Consider the following 25,704-nt stretch of genomic DNA (forward strand, 5'->3'; position numbering starts at 1 on the left):
TCAACTGGGAACCTAATGGTTTATTTTTAAGTGAGTGTTGTTTGCGCACAAAAGCCAATGTATTCCTGCAATGAATGGATGTAACCAAGTGAACTCATTAAACAATCTTTGGTACAACTATGGCACTATGGCTTTAGTTTCATCATTTGTATTTTGTTCTGTGTCCATGGATTTTGATAGCTGATAAGCAGATGAACTATTAAAACATCAACATAGGCAAGGTAACCTCACCATTATGTATTCATGTATATTGCTAATTACTGTACAAGTGGTGTGACCATAGGCTAAATGCAATTGGTCATGTCCAGTAGAGACTCCCATAGTGTGACACAGGAATTCCCAGTAAAACTCTGTATTCATAAAGTCATGGAATAAGGGATTAAATTCTAGTGCAAATTACACAATTATGTGTGCATACAATGTATGTATTTGACTCAATTATTTTATAAGCAAGATGTTATTTATATGCAATTAACATACAATTTCTGTGACTCGAACAATGTATTATGACCACCTAAGAAAATCTTTAACTTCTTGTTGGAATGTGGATGATATGACAAATTTTGCCCACGTTTTGGGGATTTTACACGAGTTACCTTGAGTTACATTTATTGTTCATTTTATATACACAACAGAATTTTAATTCCTTACAATTTATACAGAAAAGTTTATCATTCAAAACTGTGCATTTCATGTTTTCATTTTTTTCTCAAACTTTATATTACACCTCATTACTGAGGTACCTTAAAACACTCCTATATAATTTACATACATGAAAGCATTATACATGTACATGTATAAGGAACATACCGTATATACTTGTGTATAAGCCGACCCCCAAACTGAACAGGTATGAATACTAAAAAGTTCACGACCCGGGCATAAGCCAACTTATAACTTCGAGGCATCTCAAGACGCACGAGGTAAGTTCTAAATGCATTTATTTAGGCAAACTTGTATCTAAAAAAATTACATGTATACTTATCTCGAGGTTGGCGTGCATGATTATTAAAAAGAAATGGTATAAACTTGTGTGAAAAGTAATTTATTTAACTTTCTGTTTTCTTGTTGTTTCTGCCTAATTTAGATTTGCGTATAATTTGATCGAACGATGACAAGAATTTAGCATTCGCAAGTTCCTGTAACACTACTTCTCCCTTTTGACTTGATTGTTTGTTTATGCATTATTGCATTGGACATGTTATATCAGTGCACTGGTAATTACATTTTTACTTTGCTTTGAAATTGTAAATACCTAAACTCATTAAAATGTAGTCCCAGTATGACAAAACAATGAACAAACAATATGGTTTGATTCAACGCTCACAATAAGGCTACTGAACGTATTTACATAATGGCTCCACCGCACGTACATTGTAGGTCTGATTATGCACTGAATTAAATACATCCCTTGGAGTCAAACCATGGGCACCATTGTGCTCAGCTTTTATGATATCTCCAAAATACAATGATAAAGTTTTGGAAATAATGCTTCAAAAATTATGTTAATATCGTAAAAGCCATGTTGTAGTTTTCTTTGATGTAAGCGACCTTACATCATACCTGTCAACTTTCACGCTGGGAGGAAGAATAAAACTCCAGATTTTTGGGGTTGCTCCAAGCCTACCTCATGATTTCATAATATCTTCCGATTTTTGCAGAGAACTCCTGATTGCATTATGTCTTCGATTTTCATTTCTTCTAAACAAGAAAAGTCCTACATGTATCACCTGTGAACTATTGTTGTGACAAAATAATTAATTTAGTATAAAGAATTTGCTTCTTCACTAAATAGAATTTAAGTTTAAACATTATTCACGTAAATTAATGATTTTTTTTACCTCTACAATAATAAAAAAATCATTTTTTTAAACAAGAAAAAAAAAATTAAACCACAATAATAAAATTGTTCACAATTAATTTCAATCCCAAAAATGATCACTACAAATGCTGTAACTCCATATGCTATAGCTCCATTACCACAACAACAAAAAAAAACTTACATGAGTGAACACATGGCATTTTTATACTCTATATACCAATGTTAAACTAGTATAGTTACCAGTCAAAATTCCCTCTTACCACAAGCCAGTTTCAGGGTTTCAATGATTAACTGGCCTGTACTGTTGCAAAACGAAAAACAAATGCACCGACCATCAACATATTAGACAACGAAACACCAAGCTTTCCATTGTGTGGAAAGTTATGATGTTTGTTCAGCTAAAACACACAATTAAAACTGATGTTGATCTTAGCTGATCTCTGAGAATTTTAGCCTTTACTATTTCCACTCTTTGTGAACATGTAAATTATGATGGTTACGTGCCTTGTTCAAATAAATGTGTGTACCTTTTTTAAATATTACCTCAATTTGTAGGATCGCTTATATCATTGAAAATGAGTAACTCGTGAGCACGTGATTCAACGCAAATGAAATAGCTATTAAGGACTAGCTTAAATGTTATCTGGAAGAATGCTATTTGGTCGAAACAATGAATAAAGCAAAATTTGCATCTATGTATGGGAATAAGAAACGATTTAAGTGACGTTATGCATGCTTTGCACTGTGTAAGTACTGTACATTATAGTTCAGCATGCTCTCTCTGATAAACTCAACCAGCCCGCGAAATATGAAGTCTGTATTTACATTTATTTAACTTCGTGTTAGAGAAATCAGAAAATATGCACATGCAAAATAATAACAAACTCGATCATAGTACATTATAACAGTTTAGTAATTGTCGGGTCACTGAAAGTTACTTTTTTTTTTACATGCCTATGTCTTAGGACATGAAAAAAATTATTGTTTCATGTCCCAAGATTTACAGCCTATACAGTAGTCAACAAAAAGACCTAAAAACTGTCAAGTTTACACACTGGCCCATGGATAAGCTGCCCCCCCCCCCTTTTTTTACAGGCCTTTATTTTTTCCTAAATTATTTGGCTTATACACAAGTATATACGGTATATGTAATTATGACATCCAAGCTGATGTAACTTGAACTTAATTAAGACAAATAAACAAAGACCAGTTTAAACTAAATGTATAAACAACTGGAGACATGCATATCCCAGCAATTCAAACCTCTTCTTTTGACTGGTTTGATTTTGTGTATTTAACATATTTTAACAGACATGATAGGTGGAGGAAGAACCTGGAAAGAACCACCAATCCTATGGAAAACAGTTGGCAACCTTCTTACATACCCACATGTATTGTCTCAGAACCCATGCAGACAAAAGTAAAAATTGAGTAATCTGTAAAGGCAATCACCTTAGACAATTCTGTCATCCAGGGCCCCTATTCTAAATATGTTTAGCCTTATGAGGCAAACAACAAATATACACTCTCTCAAGACATTCAGAGCAATGAAGGATCAGAAGGTTACCTGTAAATGTCCAGCAGCAATATTGATTTGGATTGTGTGGACAAACTAAGTAACAACAAGAAGCAAACCCAACAAGTTTTGTTAAAATTTAATAAACAATTTAACCATCAATGTTGTCAACGAAATTTTTTAAATACAAAAATTAGATAAAATCATGTGCCAGGAGTTACAAAAAACATAGATATACATTAACACTTGCATAAATACAAAGTAAACAAGCTGAATTCTCAACTTAACTTTGTCATCAATTTTTCAAGAAATGTCCTAAAACTGGGCCAGAGCAATAAAAATGAAAACCTTAGTACATATCTACACCAACCAAATATCAAGCCTAACAACTATAAATAAAATCCTCCATACAGTATGAATATGTATGAATCAGGATTTAACAATACATCGGCACAGTAGAGGTTATCTGGTGCCAATGGGAAATGATGCGACTATAGCCATAATACTCCCTGGTTTTTACAGAATTTCAGGAAATGTCTCACAAAATGTGCCGAGGGGAAAACGTGGAACCTTACTCACATTTATACCAAACCAATTACATGTATCTAGCAATCATTTTTTTAATTAAAAAAGCTTCTAAGATGAAGCAATAAGAAACTGAATTTGTAAAATACTCCTTTTTAAAACATTTTTTCAAGAAATCCCTCAAAGAAGGGCCAATACATCAAAGAAAAACTTTCTAGTTTGTCTGCACCAACCACATATCTAGCCAACAACATTTCATCAAAATCATCCAAGCAGAGAGAGAATGAAGGACAAGCTTTGTTACAGACAGAGAGACTAAAAGATTGATGGATAAACAAACAGAATGAAATGAGGACAACATAATCTTTTTTAATGACAAGCAGGGTGATACAATTTTTCAAGAAGTTTAGCAGGTGAATATGGACCAGAGGGAAAAAGTCAATTCTTATTGCACATCTACACCAACCAGTTTTTGCCAATATTGTTTCAATAAAAATCATACAAGAACTAATAAAATAAAATGTTCAGAATACTGTACCAGGCCTTTTCACATTTTTGTATTTGAAATGTAACCAAAAGTGAACCAGAAGGGAAAAAAAGTCACTGCATCAGCTGCGCAACAACATTATCAAGCCTACTCTAGCATTATTAGAAACGTACAATTGGTGTGGGAGGAGACACAATGACAAGGTTCTCATTGATCAAAATGCACATTCTTCACTAATGTGCAGGAATAAGAATGTCCAAATATAACATAAAATAAAGGATATTAAAGTAAGTCTTATAACAGTGTGAATGTTGTAAGATACTACAACACAAGATTCAGACATGAAGCAAATGAAACGGACTAATCTGATATATACTGTATTAAACTGCAATGGTTCAACATCCCATGGGTTTGGGGCATGATTGATTTTTAATTAGAATCCATTGGGATAATGGCAAGACAGATGGAGAGGCAAGGTTAATTTGGGTTTAAGTAGTAGAAAAATTACAACCTGGAGACAATCCAGAGACAATTTTGTGCATTTGAGCTGAGTGTCATAAAGTGAAATTTTCCAGGAAATAATTTATTTAATAAGGACAGAATAGAGAATTATTCTAACTTTGATGGGCATGTATTAATTTTCAGCGGTTAAATAAATTATTCCTGATTGGCTAAGCTAAATGGGGGGGGGGGTACTGGACAAATTCAATGCTTTAAGTATTCTCCCTTGGAAAATAAGTAAAGCCTACGTTTCTGCGGGAAAGCAAGAAATTCTTAACTCAGAGAGCAGCAGAAGGTATTTTCTTATTAAAATTAAGGTGTCTAAAAGTCTGAGGGACACAGAACTTAAAGATATAAAGACATTCAGCTACAATGAAACAAGTGAGTCTCGGAAAGCACAAGGTAACTGTCTCAATTTCATGCAATTTTGTGACCCGAGTTTGTAATTATTGATCTGAATTTATTTGTTTCAAGTTCATACAGAGATTTTTGTAGTATGAATTCAGAAGATAATTCTTTGTATTCATTTATTACTAGTCTATGCTCTTAAAACAATTAACAGAAAAGAGTGAAAAGCAACAAGCTTTCTAAAATTCTCTAGAATACAAAGTGAAAATGAAAAAAGAATGTACAGTGTTGTGAATTAAATCCCAAAATATTCCTATAATTACAGACAAGTCCTAATAATAACAATTATAAATAAGCTTAAGTAGAAATCCAAATCAAGTCCAATGCTGAAGGTGTTGATGTGCCTGTGGCAGCCTGTATCATGTTGTTGTACCAACTGTCTTTCCTTGAAACAGTCATATAATTCCTGGTTTGAATTAACTATAAATCCCAGTGGATGTTTCTGTTGAAGAATGTTAATTTTTTATGAGCGCTTTGTATTACTGGAGAAAATAATCACTGAATTAAATAATTTCAAGAAGTAAATTCCAGGTCTAATGAACATCTGGACACAACATTAATACAAAATTGATTCTGATAATTCTTAAAGCACAAATGACCATCTTTCCAGTGACAAGATTATATAGTCCTCTAATTGACCTCAGGTCACAATTAGCATTTTCTAAAAAGAACTATTATCTAATGGAAAATGACCTTCTAGAAACTTCTTAATATTTACAAATTAAAATGTTAGTTATAATTAGAAAGTCTGTTACTAAAATTATAATAAGATAATCTGGACTATATCAAGTATGGGGAATTCCAATAACCTAGACCAAGACCCAAATAAACATTTTTACTTCTATTACTAATGATCCAGAGATTAAACCCATACACATGAAATAAAAAAATTAAAAGAAAATCCAACAATCAAACAATGCAAACTAAATATACATAACACATTTACCTTGAATGTTGTACGACTTGTTCAGACCAGGAATTCCATGCATTACTTTACTGACACAAGTTTGAGAGAATACTGTGTGAATTCATTGTTAGGTGTTTAGGCTCTAATGAACAGTAGCACAAGAAAGAGTGAAAACAACATGCTTTTAAAAATACAATAATTTATTTCCCTGGAAAAATTCTGTAAAAATGAAAAAAAATATGAACTTACGGTTTTACAGAATCAAATCCAAAAATGATCTAAAAATAATCAGAGAATACAATTTTAGTAGTCCTAATAACAAAAATGTTCTACTGATTTCACGTTCGAATCTTGATGAAGAATCCAAGATGGAAGACTATGACGTATGCTGTAATATGTAGTGTTGAAGTCTACAGTTCTTTGTAGAAATACAAATAATGACACTCTGCTGTTGGAAATCCAAATTAAATTTGTAAGCAATGTCTTTCCAGAATTTCTGCATGAGCACTCCTCAAAATATTTCCAGAGAAAAAAGACTTAATCCTTTTGAAATCCAACTGATCTGAAGAAAATTATAACTCAAAATCTAGTTACAACAAAATAACTTAACATCAGTATAAAAAGCCCAAAACTGAGAAATCTCTCTTTATGCATCTCTATTAAAAATAACAGATGTGCAGTAATGGAAAAACTGGAATTGCAAAACACAGGGCCACATGACGGTGTTTACATATTAAAAAAATCACGTACACAGAATATGGATTTGATTAGACTCAGAGAATAAAAAAATAAAAATTGTTTATATCTAAAATCATGACCTCGACAACAACCAATCATTTTAAAATAAAAATAGAACTTATTTACATGGTTGCTACTAATTTTGACTCAAGGTCAGGGTCTAGGTCAACACCTGGTGTTTATGAAAGAATGATTCAGGTCAAATGAATTACTGGAAAAATATCATATCCAGTGAATAAATTTACATTTTAATAGCATATAATAAAATAAAAATATTAAAACTGACAAACAATTAAATTTTAATAAATATGAATTAAATCAGATATACAAAACACCTTCCCCCCTAAAAGAAAGAAAGATTTATATGATAAATCTTTATTTTTACCATAGATTAATTATACATGAATTTAAAGAAAAACATAAGTACTTTTATGAATTACAAACAGTGTACATGAAATAATATCATTGATCATTCTATACATGGGAAAGTTCATCTGCTACTAAATTATCTTTTCCTTTGACATGCCTGATGTCATGATCATATTACTTTAACAACAAACTCCACCTTAGTAGTCTTTTATTTTTATTTTTCATCTTGCCAATGAAAGTAAAGGGGTTGTGGTCACTAAACACAATAATCGAAGAAGGAGATGAACTACGGTAAACTTCAAAATGTTGTAGTGCCAATATCAATGCCAAACATTCCTTCTTGATTGTTGAATACTTTCTTTGGTGCTTATTTAATATCTTAGAATAATAGCACACTGGATGATCAATACCACTTTCACCTTCTTGAATCAAAACTGCTCCAACTCTAACATCGCTTGCATCGACAGACAGTTTAAAAGATTGGCTGAAATTTGAAGCTGTAAGAACTGACACGCTTTTAAGTATGGCTTTCAACTTGTCAAAAGCCTCCTGACATTTTTCAGTCCAAAGAAACTTGTTTTTCTTAATAAATTTGCCAGGGGTTCAGCAATTATAGAAAAATTGAAACAAAATTTTCTGTATTACCTGGCCTAATCTCATTAGTTGCTTTTTATTAATGTGTCCTAGGAAAGTAACACTAGCACGGCAGAACTCACTTTTAGATAAATTGTCAAACACGCATCTGTAAGTCTGTCAGAGAATTTCAGAATTGTTGCTAAATGTTCTTTCCAGGTGTCATTGTAGATGATGACATCGATGTATTGAACTGTAATTGGTGACCCTTTCAACCCAAATGGCATTACTTTATATTGGTAAAGTGCATCTGGAGTCACGAATGCTGAAATTTCCTTTGCTCTTTCTGTTAGTGAAATCTGCCAAAATCATTTCATCAGGTCAAATTTGGTGACATACTTAGCATTCCCGATCTTATCAATACAGTCACTGATTCTTGGTAATGGGAATGAATGTTTTTGTCACACTATTCACCTTCCTATAATCAGTACACATACAGAAAGTTTAATCTGGTTTTGGAACAAGTATGCATGGTGAACTCCAGTCACTTTTGCTGGGCTATATAAAATCATTCTCCAGCAAATGCTGAATTTTCTTTTTCAAGTATTCCTGTTTGAGAGGGTTCATCCTGTATGGGTGTTGCTTGACAGGTTTGAAATGTACAATTTCAACTTCATGGAAAAAAAACATTTGTCCTTGTAGGAACATCTGGAAATAAAGTGCTCTTATTCAAATAATAACTGTTTAAGTGCATTTCTTTCTAGCTCTTGCAAATGTGAAAGTTTCTGGTCCAGCTCTTTCATAATTTCTGAATTCCAAAGATTTGTCACTCCAATATCAGTAGAATCTGATGATATTCCTTCACTTAAATCTTCACTGAGTGGGATACAACTAAACTAATTTCATGTTTAACCTGGCTTCTCTTTCAGTATACTAGTACTCCTATAATTTATTTAGATCTCAATAGCACTAATATTATAATAGAACTCATTCATTTTCTTCTTAACTTTGTAAGGGCCATAATATCTAATCTGGATAAAAATTTGAAAAATGAGCATGAGAGACAGAACTCCATTATTACAAAACTCAAAAGTTCTCTGCATTAAAGTTCTGTCAAACCATAACTTCACTTTTGACTTGAATTGCTGAATGCCAAATTGAAGCATAATAGGCTGAAAAGTTCCAGATCTAAAATTTAACCCTTGACCCGACTGAATAGAGTTAAAATAGCCAAATTGAGTAAAAGACTTTATCGAAGCTTTTACTATTGTTTTAGATTTTATAGTCCTCAAGGGAATTGCCTCTTGGTCTTAGGCAAGGGACCAACACAATCTATCATAATTCTACTGAATGGTTTGTCAAAGGCAGGAATAGGTTGTAGATGAGCTCTGGGAATTTCTGATTTGGTTTTCCAACCATTTGACAGGTATGACAAGATCTACAGTATTTACCAGCATCACTTGTGATTTTTGGGCAATAAAAGTGAGTTAAGATCTTGTGATAAGTTGTATTGGTCCCTAAATGACCAATCAATGGAATTTCATGGACCAGACTAAGTATTTCCTGTCTGTAAGGTTTTGGAACTACAATCTGATAATTCACTGACCATTCGTCATCAGCAGGTACCTCGGGAGGTCTCCATTTTCTCATAAGAATTCCATTTTTAATGAAATAACAGACAGGAACTTCCATAGCTTCAGTTTCACTAATGGTCTTCTGAAAGAAACAAGAGATCTCAGGATCGTTTTCATGTTCAACTACAAGTGATTGTCCATTATCACCCTGATTAGAATAAAGACACGAGTCGTTAAAAGAGGATCACTGTGATCAATACATTCTGATTAATCCAAACAAGGAGTGAAAGTGGCCTCATCAAAATCCTGACCAGTACATGTGTCAACTAAATGAATACTTTACTTATCAACATCATTCTCGTGAGCTTTCTTTGCCACAGCTCTGGTAACTGCACAAGCTGGAAAAACATCAGGGAATTTTTTTCTCAATTGGATCAACTTTCTGATCCAAGCAAAGCTTGTCAGTAACAAGTGGATTAACCACAACCTTGTCTCCAGCTAGGTCGTTGCCTAGTAATAAATGAATGCCCTCAATGGGTAAAACAGAGACCATTCCAATTGTCATGGGTCCTGAGTCTAAATCTGATGACAGATTTACACAATGGAGACGAACATTAACAATGCTGCACTCTACTCCCTGAATAAGAACACTCTCATTAGAAGACTTCTCAGAAAAAGGCAAGTACCTGACAATAAAAGACTGAGAAGCTCCTGTGTCTCTTAAAATTTTAATAGGGATAGGATTGGCCGAATCACAAAAGAGTGATATAGAACCCTTCGATATGAATGGTTCATACTTCACCATTATCAAATCAGACTGGGGTTTATTAGACCCAACAAATTTATTGCTTTCAATACAAGACTGTGACCTTGACCTCTTAGGAATAAGAGCATTTGGAATAGGTCTGTGTTGATTCTGATGCCTATTTTTCAATTTGTAGCAATCAGAAATAACGAGTCCTTTTTTCTTGCAATAAGTAGGAAGAGACAAAGATCTAGAATCAAACTTCTCTGAAGTCTGATTTTTAGAAGTTGTGCCAGTTTGAGTTTTAGAAGGGCTTGTATTAGGCTGAAATACTTTTCTGCCAGAAGGCTGTTGAGTAGAAGTCTTGTTTACAATAAAACTTTATGAGCTAAAAGCATAATTGTCAGCGACACGAGCAGCATTTTCCAAGGTTTCGACATTATGTTCGTCAAGATAGACTCTAATGTCACTAAGGGTGCAGTTCTTAAACTCTTCTTTGAGTTGTCTGAGACTTCGTTATCTTTATTAACCTTTCTAGAAGAGCACCATCTATTAAATTGTCATGCTTTTTCTCATGCAAATTCGACATAGGTCTGGTCAGCTTCTTTTTTTTAATAGTTTCTGAATTTTTGGCGATAAGCTTCAGGGACTAACTCATAACCCATCAAGATATAGTCCTTAACTATATCATAGTCAGCACTTTGTTCTAGTGACAGTGAAATGTAAATATCACGAGCTCTACCAGTGAGTACACATTGCAATAATAGAGTCCAGTACTCTCATGGCCACTTAAAACTTGGCAATTCTTTCAAAACGAAAATAATATCTGTCTACTTCTTCCAGAAAAGAAGGTACTAACTTGATATTTCTTAAAACATCAAAAGTAGGAGATTGTTTTCCTTTTATTAGCTCCAATTCTTTTAACTGAATTTGAAATTCCCTTTCATCCTTTTCCATTACTTCCATCTCTCTTTGTAACTGTATCTGTTCTTTTTGTAACTGAATGTCTTTCTTTCTTCCAATTGCATTTGTTTTTCTTTCTTCTCTTTCTCAAATTGTAACTGCATTTGCCTTCTCTCTCCTCACTCTCTTTTTGCAACTCCATCCGTTTTACCTCCATCTCTTTTTTAAACTTTATTCATCTTACTTCCATCTCTTTCCATCTGCATCTTTTCTACCTGAAAGTGAACCTGTCTTATCTCTAATTCCAACCTTTTTAGCTGTATTTCCAACCATTTCTGAGTAAAAATTCAAAAAAAATCTCTACTTTGATGATATTTTAGAAAAAGATTGCCGATTTCACTAAGATTTCAAAAGCAAGGAACATTCAAATTTAAAAAAAAAGAACAGTTTTCTGAAATATTCTATCCAAAATTCTAATTTATCCTTAGGACATGCACCCAATTTTCTTATGTCACTTGTTTATACTCTAATAAACAGTAACACAGAAAGAGTGAAAACAACAAGCTTTTTAAAATTTAACAAATATAACTTATTTACGTGGTTGCTACTAATTTTGAATCAAGGTCAGGTTCTAGGTCAACACCTAGTGTTTACAAAAGAATGATTCAGGCCAACTGATTTGCTGGAAAAATATAATCTCCAGTGAATAAATTTACATTATAATAGCATTTAACTGAATACAAAATTTAAACTGACAATTAAATTAAAATAAATATGAATTAAATCAGATATACGTAACATTATCTGACTTTAATGATATGAATCAAGTAGGCTAGAAATTTATATGGCTGGAAGTGTTATGCAAATGAATCATTAGCAAGTACTGTAGCTAAGATATGAAGTGTATTTTGTTAATTCATTTGTACAATTAAGATATGAAATTTGTTAACCAAGAATCAATGGTAGTTTATAAGCATTAAGAGTGCCTACCAGCTGACATTTAGTCCAGTCAGTGGATTTTTTGTCCACCGTTTTATGTAGTAATGGTATATTATGTTTAGTTTATATTATAGTTCAATTTGGGATATTGAATAGCCAGTAGGGAGAAACATTAATCTTCCTGTACTAGGGTTTGTGTATCTGCTGTCAGGCTGCAAAACAACCCATAGCAGCCTTAGTTTCTGTTGAATTATGATGAGACTGCAACTAGTGTTCAATTCCAGAGGTAAAAATCTGACAATATTTGGATTGTCTGTTATTTATTTTAACTTAGAGGGAGATAGCTTCATATATACGTACACATACAGAGGCAAATTGCCAGAAAAATTAAAGTTGATGATCCAAAAGGAGGAGAGAGAGAGAGAGAGAGAGAGAGAAAGGAATAAGGCAAATGTAATTTGTAACCAACATTAAATTTGGAAGGACTGGTTTGGGTATAAATGGAACAGCTAATTACATACTTTTCATAAATTTGGAAATTTTATTTCTAAGTGAGAGTGTATAATTCAAATGTCATGTTCAATCTCATTTTGTTTATGTAATGATTAAAATGTTACGTTTTACATATGGGGGCTCACGTTGTTTCTATTTTATATCTCTGCTCAGATCTGTTATTCCATTCATTACTTTCATATTTTTTTCCTATAATTTAATCCAGCTGGGGAATAATAATCCTCCAAACGATAACCACAACCACCATGTAACAAGTCAATTCTAAAAGTAATTAGAAAACAAAACACTATGCATGCAGGAGGATTTAAAAACAATTTTTGTACATATAAAACAAGCAAAAACAACATGCAAGATTTACAAATATATTAACAACAGCAAGATCTTTATGTTTACACATATCAAACATTTACACAAATTGCACGCAGACCTGGTCATCAAAAGATACTGAAACTGTTTAAAAGCTGTGGCATTGCCAATTTCATTTAATAGAAAGTTCTAACATCTTGCTGCTGCATACCTGAGAGACTGAAGACCATACCTGGTTGTTTATAAACATGGAATCTCAATGGTGTTTATATACCCAAAAGATCTGTTAAACTACAAGATCATTTGAGTAGGTGACACAATGCTTGTTTAGAATCCTGAAAAGTTAAATGTCATATGATGGTCTTCTACCTTGCATACAGAGCTGAAAGATTAGCCAAATGAAGTAGCTACATGTAGGATTTCCTATATTTATCATAAGCAATTCTTTCATGCAGTTTTCAAGTTTATTCATATTAGTGAAACCAGTGAAATGCCAGGTTGGGAAACATTAGCTCAAACTTACCATGGTAAATGAATGAGTGATACACATGTACAGCCAGTTATCCTTCACTTGTTAGACATTTTCCAATCTGTAAGGGCATATTTAGCTGTTGATAAGCTTTCAGGCATATTTCAGTGATCTGCTGATAAAACTTTTGGACAGAGTCTAATGTGACTCCCATGAGTTAAACCAAATCGTCACATGAGATATTGGTCTCACTGACAGAGAAAGTCTGCAGGCATTCTTCAGTATTTTTACCAGGTCAAGCTTTTGTTTGAGAACTACTTGATCCAATTTATATAGTACATATGTTAGTGTATTGCCAGTTGAATATTTATAAAGATCAGATTTATCTATGAAAGAGAAAAGGTAATTAATAAAAACATTGAAGATAATGGGTCCAACAATTTACCCTTGAGGTACATGTGCCTTTGATATATGTACACTTTCTTCATTCCTATAATGAAACAAAAGGTTCACCAAAGCTTGATAAACACCTGACCCTCGGGTAAACATCTCTTGAGAAGCTCAAATAACAATTATATAATCTTATTTAGCCTGTGGTGAGTTGACAACTTTAGCACCCAAGGCAATACCACTAACAGGATAGCTATGTGCTGAAACGGAGTCAGAAAAAATGCATCAATCCCAATAGTTTTCTGACAGGTTTTGATAGCTGTCAGTTCACTCTATAAAGACATTCAGATAGTTCATTACTCTAAATCAAAGCTGGCAAACTTAACTGTAAACTGACCTATCCTAAAGTTCACCCACCCAATGCATTTAATTGACACACATAAGAAGATAAAATATGGCATATACCTATACTCACCGGGACTGATGATAATTATTTTGCCAATATATCTTTAGCAATGGAGAGGCAAAATAAACAAAATAACAAATAATCTGTAACAAGGATTTTAGAAGTATGCAAGTCACTTATGCCCTATGAATATTTTCTTATTTTGCTACAAGAGCAAAAACGTTATAATAATAACAATAAGAGTCACAAAATTTCATAATTATGTTACCCTCTGATCATCAGATGCACATTTCAAGTCACCTTTCTGGATCCTGGGTGAAAAAACCAAGAAGGTAGAAAAAAGCCTTTGATTAAACCCCCATAATAAGCCATAGCATATACTACAAGCTTCAGTTGAGGGCCAAGTGCCAAAGGTTTCTAGTGAAATTCAGAGTCTGAAAGCTTCAGTTGCTATAGTTCATACATAGCTTGAAAAAAAGAATGAAAGGATCAAGTCACTTGAGAACCAGTGAGAAGGCTCACATCAATACTCACAATGACAGAGTATTCAATATATGGTGTATTGAGTCTAACTGGTATTCAAACCCCAACCCAATAAGAGAAGTACATGAGGATTGTGAATAAAACAAAGAATATCATGCAAAAGATTGCAAAATGATCATCAAAAAGAGAGATGGAACAGTTACGCAACTCACAACATGGGCATTGATGGTCATCTTTTGCCTTCAAGTTCATATCAGCGCGTAAAAATTCATCTACAGCAATATCCTCAATGATGCAACAGTGAATCACATAAATCATCATCAATGTTATCTTAAATATGTAATACTTATATGTTGTAAATACATCCAGACTTGATAACAGACAGAAGCTATGAGTATTAATGTTTGCTACACATTTCATTTATTTATTTGAATGGCCACATCAAATGAAGAGTTTAATTTTAATGTTATTTTGATTGTATCCCATGAGAAAATGTTGCCCAAGAGGGGTTTACCAATTTTAATAGTATTACCTCTTATTACCATTTATTTATTTATCTATCGTGTTTAGAAAAAATTTCACTGTCTCAATATGCTTGTTTATGTTTGCAGCACACTTAGTTATGTTTGTATTTATAGTCAAGTCCAAATATTCCCAAAGAAGCTGGCTGCGATTTACATGCATGTTTATACAGATGTGTTTACTATCACTTGCACTCACCCTGAAGTCTGTATGTGCAGATTCAGTGAACAGCTGTGGAAAACACACCCCCACTCTGAGGGCAGAAATTAATGTCAATCTTTATTATGCAGTATAGACTAGCCATGGCTTGTTCCACTGCCTCCTATGCATGAATGTAAGAGGTTGTTTTGACTTAATAATAACATTAATGGTGTTCTTATATACGTGTATATATATATGGTAATGGGGCACTATTGGAATAAGTTGTTATATTTTAGAATCATTTTATGTAATCGGTACTCTGTAAGTTCAACTGTTATCTGTAATTTATTATTTTCTTATGACTTAATGCAACTTAACACTTATTTACAACATTTAGTTGCAATTTTTCATTTAAGAATTTTACAGTTCTCAATATGCATTAATGTTTTGGTTAAGCATTCTATTATTGATATCAGGGATAGAACCAAATCCTTGTCCGGAAACCTGGAGAAATTATCTTAACTGCATGTACCTTAATGATCAAAGTCTTAAACCTAAGCTTTACTGGAAAAATGCAAATGTGAAAGAGTTTGATGTTTTGATATTCACTTGTGAAATAGTTATTTCAAACTTTTCAGAAACATTTAGGAAGGGTAGAGCTACTCTTAGCAGTGGCTTGGCTATTTATGTATAAATATTCCAGCAGTTCAAATGTCTGACTTGGACCATCCTGACCTTGAATGCATTTGGATAGAAATTTATATTAAAGGGAAGAACTTGTTAACACATTAACCTCTAGCGACGACTTTACGGGGCAGGAGGTAGTAGCCTACTGCTGAGCTCTGTAGCGTCATGGTCACGCAGGATGAACTAAAGTGGGTGGTATTATAGAAAGGTAGACAGATGTAGCTCTACATTGATACCAAATAATGTGGAATATATAGTTGCACTATAAAATACAGATAAAAAAAACTAATTTTTTGGACTTGATTTTTTTTAACCCAAAATTCACCTGTGGTCGGAATCCGATTTTGTGTTTGGATTTTAGACTTTTTGGTCTCAGATCTAAGGCAAACCGGTATGAACTGCAAACAGACAGATGAGCCTTTGCAAAAAGTAGGATAAGATGGGCATTTGGAATAAAGAGTGGTCTCCATACTAAAATAATGGCTACATTTAGCAAAAAAACAAAAAAAAAAACATGTCCAACTGTTACCGTTCTGCTCATGCACGAGTCAAATAGCCAACGAAAAATGATGTTTCTAAACAACTAGACAGTATGTTATTGAAAGATGACCGGGGATTTGGTGTTTTCAAGTCTATTCAGAAATAGCTTTCAAAATGTGTTTCCTACTCGATTTTCAGGCAAAAATGACAAATATCTCCAGGGGTTAATGTGTTAACAGCATCAATTTACAGACTGCCCAGTTGTGATTATCTGTTTGGGATCATATCAAATTAAATATAGAAAAAGCCCAACCCACTAACCATGACTATATAATTTTAATGGGAGATTTAAATGAAAACTGCCTCCTTCCAAATATCAGAATTTCATTGGTGCGCCAGTCAAGTAATCTTCACCAGTTAATAACCAACATAACAAATTTTATAGAGCATTTGAAGACCATGACTGATCTTATTTTGGTATCAAACCCTAACTTTGTAAACTCTGGCCATTTTTTGGGCACATTTCATTACGAATGTCTTATACATGACACATTCAAATTCATCATCTCAAAATTACCATGCTACAAAAGAGAAATCTGTTTATATGACGAAGGGAATTATACTCTTTTGAATTCAATACTCTATCTTTCACTTGGAACAATGTAATTATATGTAATGAAAATAATGTCAACATCAGTGTTGAGAATTTAACAAGCATCATCCAGGACACATTAAGGAAATGTGTACCACACAAGCATGTTATTATTCACAAACATGATCCACCTTGGATGCATAAAAATGGAAACTAATAAGGCAGAGAAAACAACTGTAGAACCAAGGTAAATGTACACAAAATTCCAGGCAATGGTTTCTCTACAGGCAAAAGTAGAACACAGTAATTAACGAGATTAGTAAGTCTAAAAAGAATTATTACAACACTCTGATGGAAAGAATCAGGAACTCACATGGAAAGTCAAAAGACTGGTTGAAAATTCAAAGAAAGTCAAAAAGGAAATCAAGCAAATATTTTATTGTGGATGATAAGGTTATAACTGAGGACAAAGAAAATATTAGTTTTTAACTTTTTCTTTCGTGAGCAGTCAACTATACAAACTGAAAATTTACCACAAATTCACGAGATTTAATATATCTTCCACTTTATGAGATTGAAATAACAGAGGATGATGTTTATACTTATTAGGTTTAAGTCCATTGAAAGCAAGTGACCCTGACTTACTGTATTATAAACTGCTACAAAAAAATGCACAATTAATTAAATATCCACTATGCCGCTTATTCAATATATCCCTACAAACTTTAGTGTTTCCAGATCACTGGAAACAGGCAAACATAGTGCCTGTGTATAAGAAAGGTTCTAAAACCACTGTTTCAAACTATCGTCCGGTATCTTTACTATGTACTTTGTCTAAAAGTTTTGTTGTTGTTGTTATAGGGTTTAACGCCATTTTTCAGCACAAGATAGGCTATACAAGGCAGCCAGTATAAATGGTAAAAGAAGAACCTGGGAAAACCCTGCAAAGAACCACCGACCCATGATAAGCTACTAGCAAACTTTCTCAGGTACACAAACCGGCCGAGCCCAAAACTTAAATACATGCAGACAGTGGTGAGATGGCAGTGACCGGTAATGGTGACCACTCAGCGCCCCCCTAAAGGTTTTGAGAGGTGTGTATATAAATACTTCAACCATTATATGGTTCAACATGGCATAATTCCACATAATCAGTCAGGTTTTTCACCGGGCGATTCAAAAACACCTCAGTTAACAGACATATACAATACAACTTGTTCGGCAACAGACCAAGAAAAAGATTAAGACCCTTTTTATTCAATATTTTTAGCAAGGCTTTCAACAGTCTGGCACAAAGGCTTGCTCTCAAAATTAAAATCTATTGGTATTCATTGAAATCTGTTATTATGGTTTTTTTAAAAGTTATTTATGGTCAAGAAAATGAGTTATTATAAATTCCAAATCCTCATATGTTCAATGCATTAATGCTGGAATCCCCCAGGGGTCTATTTTGGGACCGATATTATTTGTAATTTTTATCAATGATATTGTGGAGAGTATAGATTCCTCAATCAGGCCAGTTGCTGGTAATAAAATAAGTTGTTTGCACTTGCTATGAGCAAAAAGCCATGAAAAGGATTAAATTTTATTTGCTTTTATTTTAATATTTAGGATGTGATGACCTTCACAAAACTATCATATTTATAAACCTGAGATAAGGTTTTAAATCTGGCCTGTTATCCCTAACATACGTGCTTTGGAACAATGGATAAGGTAAATTCCATAATTTAAAATGACTTAATCACTCAAAAAGGAGAGAGAGAGAGAGAGAGTTCAGGCTCTCTTAACAAAAGTGTGTCACTCCTAATGGTGTAGATATGGCTAAATCTTTGGGAATATGGCAAGTGGAGGTACGGAATCGCAGTAAGGAAAGACAGAGCCCTCTAATTCTCAATGAACAAATTTTATTTAAATAATTGATAGGAATTCATAAGGAAGTTAGTTTCTTCACTTTATAAGAATGCAATACATTTTTCATGTGAGTTATAGGCACCCAAGTACTATTCCTCAGAGAAGACATAAGTCTGGGTTTCAGAAATTGAAGCCACCCAAGGACCAGTTTGTTACTTCGTGAAAAATGAAGTCAATATGAGAAAATGGAGACCACCTGATGTACCTGATGGTGATGAATGGTCAGTGAGCAATCAAATTGTTGTTCCTCAGTTGAAAGTTGGCCCATAAAACTGGTCATTTTGTTGTCAGTATGACTTATCACAAGATCCTGAATCATATTTATTGGCCAAAAATTATAAATGATTTTTAAAAGTACCTTACATCTGATCACACTTGTCAACTGGTAGGAAACCCCAATCAGAAGATACCTAAGGCACATCTGCAACCTATTCCTGTATTTAACCATTCGATGAACCATTTAGCAGAAGAAAAAAAGGTAGTCTGTCGGTTTCTTACCTAATAACAAGTCAAGCAACAATACTTCCTGACCATAATGTGTGCAGCCACAAGATTTTCAAAGGCTATTCCTTTGAAGAATAATAAAGCAAAAACTGCTCTAAAAGTTTAGGTAATGTTTTTAACACTTGTTTCCCTCCCCAAATTTGTCCAGTCTGATCAAGGGTCAAATTTTATGTTTGATTATTCCAACTTATGCATGAATTAGACATCAAACAGTTTAAATTTCTGCCTCTCACCCTGAAACTCATGTGGTTACAACAAGACTGTCCAAAAACACTCTCACCCGCCCAGGATACATGTATAGTTACAATAACCTAATGAAATATGCAAGTTTTGGTGCATTCTCTCTTTCTCTCTTTTTGATCATACATAATTCTAACTAAACTACTCAATTCAGTAGTTGGCAAACTGCAAGATACAATGACGCAGAAGGAAAGTAGATCTAAGTAACTGCAAGCAGCCATCTATAGTTTGCATCATGAATAGAAAATGTATGACTAGAATCATGAACGTAGCACTTGCAGGCAGCCATTTACAATAATGCAGATGGAATGTAGCACTTGCAAACTGTCATATACAGTTTGCATCAATGAAGAATACAATATACATGGACAGAATTATGAAAGTAGCACTTGCAAGCAGCCATGTACAATAATACATCAAGGAATAATTGAAAATACATGCATAAAATTATGGCAGTATTACCCCTCTATAGTAATTGTGCTATCCTGTGCAGGTCGCTATTAATGAACAGAGATGACTGCTCTTTTCAGTATTTTGTTTTGTTTGTTTAAGAAAAGCATGTTTCTCAACCCCATCATTAGGTAACATTTAAAAGACCCATTATTAAATTGTCCAAATGATCATCAAAATATCGTCACTTCAAAATTCTTGTACGATCTATGATAACACTGTTTCAACTCTAATTCCAAGTTGAAAATTACAAAGAAACAAAATAATTTATTCATTTAAACAACTATTCTGCCTGTCGCTCGGACATTCTTCGAGTTCAACCATGACGTCTAAGACCGACCCATCAATCAAAAATGGGGACACTATCAAAACATTGAAAGAATAAAAAATTGTATATGACTGAATAAGGATTAAATAAAGGTACATTACGATTGTTATTGTCAAAATCAACCTCGACCTTATTTGAATTTCAGTTACAGAAAATGATGCGTCCTTTAACACGCTTCAAAATTAGCACACGAACCGACAGTCCGGAGGTAAATCTTCATGTCCAATCACACGTTGAGGCAACCCCTAAGAATTCTCTCTCCTGTTTAGGGCAATATCAAAGACCTTAAGAACTTCATCACCTAAGTTCTTTGCGGAATAAATAATATGAACAGATTCTAAAACTATTGAAAGCGTCATTTATCTTTAATGCTACTACAATTATTTACATTAATACCAAGAACAATTACCTGGCTTTCACCAGCAGATGATGTGTGCATCAGACGAAAGCTGCCATCTTGGGAAAACTTGTTGGTTATATGTATAATATATTGCAATCAAAGAAACGAAACATAGTTTTTTTCTTTTTCTTCTTCTTCATTTTTGATCGTCATTTTCTTCTTTCATCGTCATCTCAATTATCATAAAAAGCTGCGAATGTACTATGAGTATATCCATGTCAAATTTCGCTCTAAAAAAAGTCCGAACATTTTAAAGTTGCTATTAAGTAACCAGTAAAAACATTAGACAGTTATTAAAGGACATTTAGAACAATAAATGTTTTCTTTATGCCATTTTAAAATAAGAGATTACAATAATTACTTCCACTGCTTATAGTCTGTGGAATCATACCAATAAGAACCCATATGTTTTGCTTAACTTTGTTAGTACAGAAATGTTGACAATGTATTAAGAAAAACTTTGTCTAATAACTTGTATTTTAAAAGTATTGATTGGATTTGGTACGAATTTCAGATTGACTTATTTTTGCTGCAAATAATAAGTCTGTGAAAATTGTAATTTGTACTGAATGAAATCAGACGTATTTAAAAATTGTTTTATCTCTGATTCAAAGAATTCTAATATACACACACAACCAAACTAAAGATAAAAGAGTTCCCGTCGATCCTCTTACCAGAAGGAACCAGGACATTTACATAAAAGATATCACAGGAAAAAGTCAAAAGGATTAATTATACCATCAAATTATTCTTTATTTAATATTAATTAACTTAAAATAAATGTATTAGTAGCATTATTAGTAGCATTATTAAAACAAAGTTATTTAGCAAAAAAAAAAGAGTTCAAAAGTCGTTTCATTATTACCAGCATTGTGAATAAAAAGGACTTAAAATAATATGTGTTCAGGGGTGGAATGGTCACTTCTACTTGCCTGGCACACAGGACAAATTAAAAACCGGTCAAGGGAAGCTCAGTTTTTGAAAACCCACCATTGAACGTGAACGTCAACAATCGCATTTTTTCATGTCACAACCTTTTCGACCATTGCACTGCATTGTATTGACATGAAATCTATGAAAAAGATTTCATTTTACATGCCAATAGATAAAATAATCAAAAGCAAATACTGCTTTAAGTCCTGTACAACCATATTTTATCTTAATAACATTTTATTATGACATTTATCACATGTTTCTTTTCTTGTTTTTACCGAATTTCTTATTACTTTTTTCCGCAGGTAAGTGACTTTTTCTGCGTTTTTTTGGTTTTGTTTGTTGTGTGTATGGGGATGTATCCCTACCAGGGACAAATCTTCGCACCCTGCTCTTTCTTCTCTATTGTCAACTACTATCTTGTAATCTAAGATACAACTGAATAAAAAACAAAAGCAAAAATGTGTGGACTTGTGATTAAGGTAAACAGGTTAACATATATAATTTGAAAAAGTTTCATAAATGCTACAATGTATCAGCAGATTAACTTATTGTTTCGTTCCATTTATATAATTTATTGAATATACGAAACCTAACTATTTTATCCCACAATGCAAAATAAAGCTTGTCATGCGCAAGCGTAATATTTATGACGCCATTTTTGTATGCCAAATTTAAATCTACTCCGGGATTCCCCCGGAATAGAACTGTACAGTTTTTCTGTTATTTTATTTGACAAAACAAAAGATAGTCAGTGATAACTTTAAAAAAATCCATAGCATAGTGTTGTGTAACTTTACATTTATAGATTTCTTTATGGTTATTATTGGTTTTTGAAAATGTGGCTTCTGCAAGTGCTGTATTCTTTCAGTTATAACTCGCTTCTCGAGTTTGTGTTTTATGTTCTTGTGGACATTGTTGCCAGAACTCCGTTAAAGGAGGCACGGTAGGTATTTTTCAGAAAAGATATCTTTTGTTTTTGCGTAATCTTGTGAAAAACGGCAGGTATATCTTCGCTGAAAGACAGTCGGAATGGAAATAACCCTAATTTCGATAACATGAACATTCTTTGGTTGGCCCTTATATATTTGGCAGATGCCTTCTCAGTTTAGTTATTTCTTAATTTTCATCGTATCTTGCACCAAAAATATTAAAAATGAGCGACTTCCACTGAAAAATGATGTAAGATATGGAAAGAGTTGTCCCCCTTTCTGCACAATTTTTGCACCGTCTAAATAACGCTAAAAGTTCTTTGAATACATGTAATCCAATCATGTCAAAATCTGCTTTCAAAACATGATTAGTCAGGATTGTATTTTGAATGGATATAAAAGTAATTTAATATATTTTTAGTTTGCTTCTTTCCAGCATTTAATGAGATAAGACGACTAAAAATCGGCCCACTGTGTGCTCAGCTTATGATCTTATGTCCTATGTATATAGTCATTTCATTTAATACATCAGTATGATTTTTGCAGTATTCAGTAATTATAAACAAGTAAAAGAACTGAAGAGAAAAATCAAACATGTGAGATTTATACTTTTATAGTAATGTCAAACCATTTTTTTTAAATTTTACTAAAAATGGCATTTATGATGGTAATAGGAGATCATGTCCCGTAACATAGTCGGTCCATAGTCGTTGTATTCCCTAGTGGTGCAAGACTGAGAGTAAAAAATCTCCTGAGGGTCATACTGTGTTAAAAACTTTGGTATCAAAACAGGGGGTCAAATTTTTAAAAAATCGTCGTCTCTGAAGTGCAAATGAGGGTAAAGGGAAACACTGATAGTGGAGTCAGCCCAGAACAACGTCGGCCCATTACAGATTAAGTACATACAAAGTTATTTAAGAAATTTTCACATAACATACTTGGCCTGTTACGGATTTGGCCCAAAACAAAGTCAGCTTTACCCTTGATCTTGTAGGGGTTTGTAAAACTGTGTCAGTTTTGGACCAAAGTTTGTTTTGTTTGTGATCTTGTATGGTTTTGTAACACATTTTTTACAGAGCAATAAATGTTTAAACAAAACATTGCCTTACCCTTGATCTTGCATGGCTTCATAATACTTGTTGCTATTGAACATTAAATAGCCAGCAATGTCCATTTCCAACAAAAGTTTGTAGTTTTGATGATCTTGAATTGGTTTGTCACACCTGTTATTATTGAACAAGAAATATTTAATACAAACATGTTAACACTTGACAGAACTGCTCTGGTGGCTTAGTGGTTAGAGAGTCCGCCTCAGATGTGGGAGGTTGTGGGTTCGATCCTCGGTTGAGTCATACCAAAGACTTACAAAAATGGTACTAACAGCTCTCTCGCTTGGCACTCAGCATTAATAGGTTAGTGTTAGGACTGGTTGGCCTAGTGTCAGGATAATGTGACTGGGTGGGAAATCATGCTACATGTCTGCATCATGATGCCCCAGTGCTAGACATCACTATAAACTGCTGCACTGCAGATATAGTGATATGACTGAAAAATTGTTAAATCTACATTAAAAAACCAAATCACACATATAACACTTGACTTCTCCAGGACAATGGGCAGTTTCAGAAAATTTATTAAGCAGTATATAATTTAATTATTTTGGAATTTGGATTTTTTTCACAATATGTTTATTTGCATGTGGAGAAACGTACTTGCCTTAAATGATTTCTAGGTGTGTGTGTGATTTGGATTTTTAATGTAGCTTAAACAATTTTTCAGTCATATTGCTACAATGTCTGCGGTATGGCAGTTTATAGTGATGTCTATCACTGGGGCATCATGCCGCAGACATATAGCATGATGTCCCACCCAGTCACATTATCCTTACACCAGGCCAACCAGACCTAACAAAAACCTCTTAATGCTGAGCATCTAGCAAGGCAGTTGCTAGTACCATTTTTATCAGTCTTTGATATGACTTGGCAGAGGTCCAACCTGTGACAACTCTAACTCTAACAACTAGGCCACTGGAGCAGTGATTTCTAGGCAATTCTGTCTATAATCATCCATGAGTTGATACATATATTCATTGAGTCGTTCCCCCCGTTATTCATGCGGAGGTGGAATTGCTGTCATCACAAAGAACTCCATGATAAAACGTCTTAACCACACCACAACATTCAATTTTGACCACATCGTTTGAACTAGTCCAAACCACTCACACTGGAGCAAAGGTCAGTCCATTTTTATGCCTATACCGCCCTCCTCCTAGTAGAAAAAACAAGCTGGTTGACTCGCTCTATTTGGAGCAGTTTCCGAATCTCCTGGACTATTGCAATTCGATAGGTGGCAACCTGATTCTTCTTCAGCTTTCACTTCGACTGTCCCGGAAACTCAAATACATAAAAACTCATAGATTCCATTAATGTTTTCAACCTCAAACAGTCAGTTAACCAACCCACCCATAAACATGGTCACATTTTAGACTGGATTTTTCATAGACCTGATGATAACATTTCTACGGTCCTCTCTGGTATCCCATGACCTTGCATCAGATCACCTCTGCATTATATGCCATCTTGACGTATCAGTCCCTAACCCTCCACCTTTATCTGCTACTAAGAGAAACCTCCGTATGATAAATAGAAGTAAACTAATGCACGACATCCAAGCTAACCTTACAACTTGCTTACCTCCTACAGCAGAACAACTCGATAACTGCGTGCGTTCATTACTTGACAAACATGCCCCGGCTACCAAGTGCAGAGTATCAATTCAGAAGTGTTAGGGACCAGCTTTACACTGCTAAAAGAGACTGCCGTAAAGCTGAGAGGCTCTGGCTTTCCACCAGAACTCACTATTCATAAGCAAATCTATGAAGCCGCGAAGAAGACTGTCACAAATATAGTCCATGCAGTGAAATCAGCCCACTATAATACTAAGATCATGGAAAGTTCCAGCTGCAAAGAGCTCTTCGAGATTACTAACAAGCTAATGTCAAGGAACAAAT

The 25,704-nt window shown here is 33.7% G+C and overlaps 2 protein-coding genes across 2 annotated transcripts in view; one reads left to right on the forward strand and one right to left on the reverse strand.

The window, feature by feature from the left end:
• The window catches only part of LOC149787553 (uncharacterized), a 40,488-nt gene extending 19,588 nt beyond the window's left edge, over nt 1-20,900 (reverse strand). Inside the window, exon 1 of the mRNA XM_089973698.1 lies at nt 20,839-20,900. The gene's annotated coding sequence lies outside the window, so the exon portion shown is untranslated. The remainder of the gene's footprint in view (nt 1-20,838) is intronic.
• A 1,535-nt stretch (nt 20,901-22,435) lies between these two features.
• The window catches only part of LOC149787554 (uncharacterized), a 29,139-nt gene continuing 25,870 nt past the window's right edge, over nt 22,436-25,704 (forward strand). The window contains exon 1 of the mRNA XM_089973699.1: nt 22,436-22,708. Within this exon, the coding sequence (XP_089829825.1) occupies nt 22,602-22,708 (107 nt within the window). The 5' untranslated portion in view covers nt 22,436-22,601. The remainder of the gene's footprint in view (nt 22,709-25,704) is intronic.

Source organism: Sinohyriopsis cumingii, chromosome 11 (assembly GCF_028554795.1).
Source record: "Sinohyriopsis cumingii isolate HCF-2022 chromosome 11, ASM2855479v2, whole genome shotgun sequence".
Taxonomy (NCBI): Eukaryota; Metazoa; Mollusca; class Bivalvia; order Unionida; family Unionidae; genus Sinohyriopsis; species Sinohyriopsis cumingii.